This window comes from Sprattus sprattus (genome assembly GCF_963457725.1).
Source record: "Sprattus sprattus genome assembly, chromosome: 3".
In the NCBI taxonomy this organism is placed as follows: domain Eukaryota; kingdom Metazoa; phylum Chordata; class Actinopteri; order Clupeiformes; family Clupeidae; genus Sprattus; species Sprattus sprattus.
Genome location: NC_137922.1, coordinates 58,546,117 through 58,551,424, shown reverse-complemented (window position 1 = coordinate 58,551,424; position 5,308 = coordinate 58,546,117). Strand labels below are relative to the sequence as shown.

Below are 5,308 nucleotides of genomic sequence, written 5' to 3'. Positions count from 1 at the left end.
GAAGAAGGGGGAATGTCATTTGCATGAGTGAGGGATCCCAGTTCATTCTCATTCGTCGACACAACGTGCGATGGTTATTTGTGTCTATGCAAACTAATGCGAACGCTGTCGCTACACGCCTCACTGGTGAATGAAATCTGATATGGAATCCATTTATAAAAGGACGGCCTCCTGGTTTTAGTCCACGCTGGTATTATTATGGGGGTATATTCCGACCGAGTGCTAACCACCACTCGACAGCATGCGAGTTATGCCAGCAAACCGATTAATAATCACACTGCCCTCCTACCCTCCACCCAGCACAACGGCACTTTTTTTTTGTGGTTGCACAAACAAATTTCGTTGTGTATCTAATGCACAATGACAAATAAAGTCTATTCTATTCTATGCCAGCAAACCGATGCAAGCCGTTACTAAGCTGACAAACAACCGTGAATGACGAAACTAACCAAGTGTTTTAAAAAAACGATGCATGTTTCAATCCACCACCCAACCATGTTCTCTTCAGTTCCCGTTAGATAAATGTTGATTTAAAACAAAAAATATTCAATACCTTCCTGGGGCACCGTCAAAAGAAAAACACCTCTTAGTCACGCTCTTATCTGTCTGGCCTCTTTAAAGCAAACAAGATAATAAAAAAAAAAAGCCCTTTACACATTTACAGCTATCAGCTTTAGTGTAAGCCCATGGGCCAACTTATACAGAGGCAGTTGATTTCAGGATGTGCTGAGAACAAGCTTTTGGCTCTGGCCTTTAGGAGGAAAGATACAGTGTGGTCGGCCTCGAGAAATATGTAAAAACAACCCCGTGTTCTTAATGAGAGTGTGCGCTCTTGCCCTCCCCGAGCCCTCGAGTGTTAAGTGTTAAATTCTTGCAGGGCCTCCTTCTGCCAGAGGGAGATGACTGTAAGCCTGTTGCTGTTTTAGTGTGTGTGTGTGTGTGTGTGTGTGTGTGTGTGTGTGTGTGTGCTGCTATTCTCTCTAATGAATGACTAACTGGGGCCAGAGGGGAAATGACATCACCTGGGTGCAGAAACAAATAGGCATCTGGAAACTGAGCGTCCTCCTTTTATCGTGGCAATCATAGCCATTTAGGGCGTACAATCACACACTAAACATTAGCACATTGTCATGCTGAAGTCTTCTCTCTCTCTCTCTCTTGCTCTCCCTCTCTCTCTCTCTCTCTCTCTCTCTTGCTCTCCCTCTCTCTCTCTCTCTCTCTCTCTCTCTCTCTCTCTCTCTCTCTCTCTCCCTCTCCCTCTCTTCCTCTCTCTCTCTCTCCCCTCTCTCTCTCTCCCTCTCTTCCTCTCTCTCTCTCTCTTGCTCTCCCTCTCTCTCTCTCTCTCTCTCTCTCTTGCTCTCCCTCTCTCTCTCTCTCTCTCTCTCTCTCTCTCTCTCTCTCTCTCCCTCTCTCTCTCTCTCGCTCTCTCTATCTCTCCTTGTCTTGCTGTGTGTGCTCTCCTGGACTCAAAGGGTTCGCTGATCCCACAGAACACAGCCATAATTCACCATTTCACAAAGCAATTACACGTCTTAGCCCCAGGCGAGGTTAACACGTCAATACCGACAAGCACTTGAAACAGGGGACATATGACAACAGAAACGCTTTCTTTCAAAGGATATATATATATTAAATAATATATATACATGTATATATTATAATAAATATTATATATATATATAATATATATGTATATACACTAACACATATCTACACAGTACATCTTCTCTCCAGCCATTTGAGTTATTCAGTACAAATGCAAATGTATTTAAACAAGACCAATTTGCTGAGTGCATCATCAGTGGGTTGGCAGTAACTTTCTAGGGTGTCAGATGACTGCAGGTGGCCAAGTTGACACTCAATCACATTATTTAGATTGGTCATATGCTTCTCAGTTTTCCCAAGTCCATTTAGTTTTTTTCTCCCCCCCCCCCGCCCCCCCCCCCTTCCTTCCCTAACCGCAAGATAATCATTTTCCACGTCTTTAATCAGCTTTACAAGCGCATGTGTGTAACGTGAGTCAAGGGGAAACACAATACCAAAGAATGCTTTTAAAATTCTGGAAAGCGCTTGGCCAAAGTTAACAACTGATAAGTTGGCGTGTATTGCACCATCAGCTGCCGAGCTATTGTACTTAAGTATGTCAAAAGTCGACAGAATTGTCCTTGGGGCAAGTAATCCTATCTGCCTCGGCTCTTTCTGGATCACCAATCATGTATGCGTAATAAATTTGACAAACAAATAGTTCGCATTGCTGGTCTGCGGGGAGGAGGGGTAGCGGGGGAAGCGTTGACAAGTTTAGAAAGAGGACAGGGTTTGATCAACTGTGTCAACACGAGGTTAAGTCTAATGTTTTCTCCTCATTCTACCTCGTTACATTGTGCAAACACAAGTGCGTCCAAGGTCGCCTCAGACACCCACGGTTCATAGTCGCTTAATAATCATAAGTATTTTGCAATGCAACCTTGACATTTCACTGGCGAAGACGGCTCATAAAAAAAACCTGTTGCTTATTATGAAAGGGAAATTTGACACTGGGCTCCTGGGGGTGTTAGGGGGATGTACAATAAAAATGTCACAGAAATTGAGCTGCTTTTTTTAGTTTTGCTACTCTTTGCAATAGGATTCAAAGTAGTCATGGAGTACAATAAACATGTTTTTACTCATCGCTGTGTATTACGCATCGCTAACCAGCGCTGTGGCGTTTCCAAGTAATTGCATTCTGTATTGCAACGCCCCGATGAAGTAGCACAGATAAAGCATTTGTCAACTAATGCGGTCTGGCAGCGAACGAGTTAAATCCTCCGCGAATCAAACGCACATAATGTCTATTCTTCTGCGCAAATTGCACTGGTATGCCAAAACCCCGGTGATGTGGAACCGGGCTGCAGCACTTTGACATAATAACCTTCATAAATGTCGTTCTTTCCCTTTAAGGCGTCCCAACTGGGCGCTTTATCAAGCTTGCCATGATTAATCAATTCCTACTGACCGAAAGCATTTGAGCGCGTACGGAGAATATGTCCGCTTACAATACTTCTTCAATGAGGAAATGTAGCAGATGCCTTGCCCGTGATAATAACCACTGCACCACTGAAACTAAATTAAAACATCGCGCTGACAGTCAACAATCTACGTTTCCAAAAGCCAGCTTGGCGTTTACCTCGTATTGCTACATGATTATTTAGCGTTTCAATAGCCCAGCGCATTACTGTATTAACAACCTCATGTAGGCTACATCATCAGCCGATCAAACGACGCTACCAGACCGAAGGCTTTTGATCTACCTTGTCTTTCGTAATTTCCGCACAATTGTAGCCTACTTAACAGAGACATGAAACAAGAGAGACTAGTGTGACAACTTCGCATTACCACATCCGTCTCCAATAATAGTCACCGTGTTTTAAGATAATGAGAAGGAACCCCGCTGAACAAACAGCCAAGCACATGAATCAAATGCATGCATACTAGCGCACATTAACAGCGAGACATAAAACATGATTCATTTCCTTATGCTCATTGCATGCAAGAGGAACTGCGACCAAAATGGCTTAAATGATAGGAAATCATGCTACGTGCGATCCGTCTTTAGGCTGTATCAGAGCAAACAGAAAGCGGACTATAGAAAGCTACATACAGGTCATATTTCATCGATACCAGTTAAATTGTAAGTAAACGCAGCGGAAAGGGTACCGACACAGTACACAGATGAGCAAACAAGATTAAGAAACACGTTAATAATCACCTCCCCATGACTGACAGTCCTTCCCTTGGGAGTATCTTCTGGGAGAAAATAAAGTTTGGAGCTGGATAAAAGTTGCTTGCTTGTCCTTTCTTCCCATAACAACTGGAGCTCCGCTATGCAAATCGGATCCCCCGGCTTACATCTTACGAAGAAAAAGTCGCCGAGGGACAATATTCTCGGTTTGCCTTCAAGGTGAAATCGAAAAGCCTTGTAGAAAATGTAAGGTCCGTGCAAGCCGCAAGGAGAGCCTACCCACTGCAGAGACAGCAATAAGTAATTAATTTCATACATAACATTTCACACTCAACAACCGCATACAGGCAAAAGTAAACTCAGATGAAATGATAAAAGTCGATCATAAGACAATCGCTACCATGATATTACGTCGTGGATCTACGAGAATTAAGCTAGACTAGGCTAAAAGCCATAATACATTATACAGACCTAGCCTATGTTAATTATAAAATATCAAGTTTTGTTTTCTAAAGTTTCCCATATAGATAAAAGTACATAGCACGTTCCACCGTATACGGTATCCGTTTCAATAGCCATTGTCATCAAAATGATAGCAAGATAAAACATTAAGCAGAATGGCTTATAATACCATGAGTGAGTTCGTCTCCATCTCGACGTTCTGAATTGATTAAACTCAACATTCTCTCCAAACTTGTTGGCTTGAATGGATTGCTAACGGTCCTGGAAGGGTATAATATTTGAAAGCACAGTATCGTACCGATCGTCAATATGAAATCGACATAGAAACAAACATCCGGACAAAAAATGTATGGAAATAAGATCTAATATTTGTACACGACCTGTTGTTATATATTTCGACATTTCTTAAGTGATAGTTGTTGATAAAAATCATATTAAATTCCAAACGGTAACATGACGGAGACCGCCATGGTGCCGTTCGCCTGTTTGATACAGTTTTTAAAATCAGCTACAGAAAATCAACGCTTTTTCTTGTCGTTTTCCAATTATTCATAGAGTTATTATGGGCAACACATTTTGTTTTATAATTTCGAAGATAAAATACTTGTGCATCCATGCAATATGTATTCGCAATGATTTACGTACCTGACAGGACCTGTGGCGAGGACGTTTGTATGTGTAATAGAAAGAACATTTCCTGCAGACCTGCAGAGATTCAGGGGCGCTCTTCCTCCTATTTCTAGAATGCGTGTACTGTAACTTCGCTTTGAAATTTACACAATATTTAACCTCTGTCCTGGTTGATGAAGAGGCGACATTTTATTTTCAGAAACAGTCGCGGATCTCTTGTGCTGTTGTTGCAACGCTTGCTACAATGTTGCAAATGCATGTAACGTTTTGTTTCACTGGAAGGAAAGAGGTAGTGACGAGCAATGGAAACAGTATGCTTTGAATTGCTGCCATTATGTTCATGAATATGACTCGTGTAACGAGAGTGGATAACCATTTTAAGGAAATCGAGCTTGCCCGGTCTTGCTTCATGTAGGATTGAAACTGTGCCTTTATTGTAGGCTAGGCTTTTAAACTCATTTGTTTTGCGATCAAGGGACAGGATAGAAATCATTCTTA

General features: G+C 42.0%; 1 protein-coding gene across 1 annotated transcript in view; it reads right to left on the bottom strand.

Moving 5' to 3' along the window:
- Positions 1-4,370, bottom strand: part of arid5b (AT-rich interaction domain 5B) — a gene marked incomplete at its 5' end in the record, with an annotated part of 24,468 nt that extends 20,098 nt beyond the window's left edge. Inside the window, 2 exons of the mRNA XM_080835646.1 lie at positions 3,746-4,000; positions 4,350-4,370. Of these exons, the coding sequence (XP_080691772.1) occupies positions 3,746-4,000; positions 4,350-4,370 (276 nt within the window). The remainder of the gene's footprint in view (positions 1-3,745; positions 4,001-4,349) is intronic.
- Positions 4,371-5,308: the final 938 nt, after the last annotated feature.